Source organism: Cystoisospora suis (genome assembly GCF_002600585.1).
Source record: "Cystoisospora suis strain Wien I chromosome Unknown contig_5213, whole genome shotgun sequence".
Lineage (NCBI taxonomy): Eukaryota > Apicomplexa > Conoidasida > Eucoccidiorida > Sarcocystidae > Cystoisospora > Cystoisospora suis.
The window spans coordinates 30,916-31,201 of record NW_027158004.1 but is presented as its reverse complement, the minus strand read 5'-3'; the positions used below and the strand labels follow the sequence as shown (position 1 = coordinate 31,201).

At 45.5% G+C, this 286-nt stretch overlaps 1 protein-coding gene across 1 annotated transcript in view; it reads left to right on the top strand.

The window, feature by feature from the left end:
* Positions 1 to 51: 51 nt before the first annotated feature.
* Positions 52 to 286, top strand: part of CSUI_008994 (wd g-beta repeat-containing protein) — a gene marked incomplete at both ends in the record, with an annotated part of 1,744 nt that continues 1,509 nt past the window's right edge. The window contains one exon of the mRNA XM_068069113.1: positions 52 to 254. Within this exon, the coding sequence (XP_067918918.1) occupies positions 52 to 254 (203 nt within the window). The remainder of the gene's footprint in view (positions 255 to 286) is intronic.

The window sequence follows — 286 nt, the reverse complement described above, 5'->3', positions numbered from 1 at the left end:
CTCAAGATTTGTTTCTATATCTTTTGTGTATGGTGCTCATGTCTCTCAGTCGGAGAAGAGAGATATGGCGAAGCTATCGTCTTATTAACGAGAGCGTTAAGACAGACATCCGACCCACAGCTTCGTGTTCCTCTTCTATGTAATCGGGCGCATGCCCTCATTAAAAGGGCAGCCAGAGGAGATGATTTAGCGGCAGAGAAAGACGCTATCGAAGCCGCTTATCTCATCCCATCCAACCCCAAGACACACTATCGGTAAGCAAAGTATCTATCTTTCTTTCTTTCCT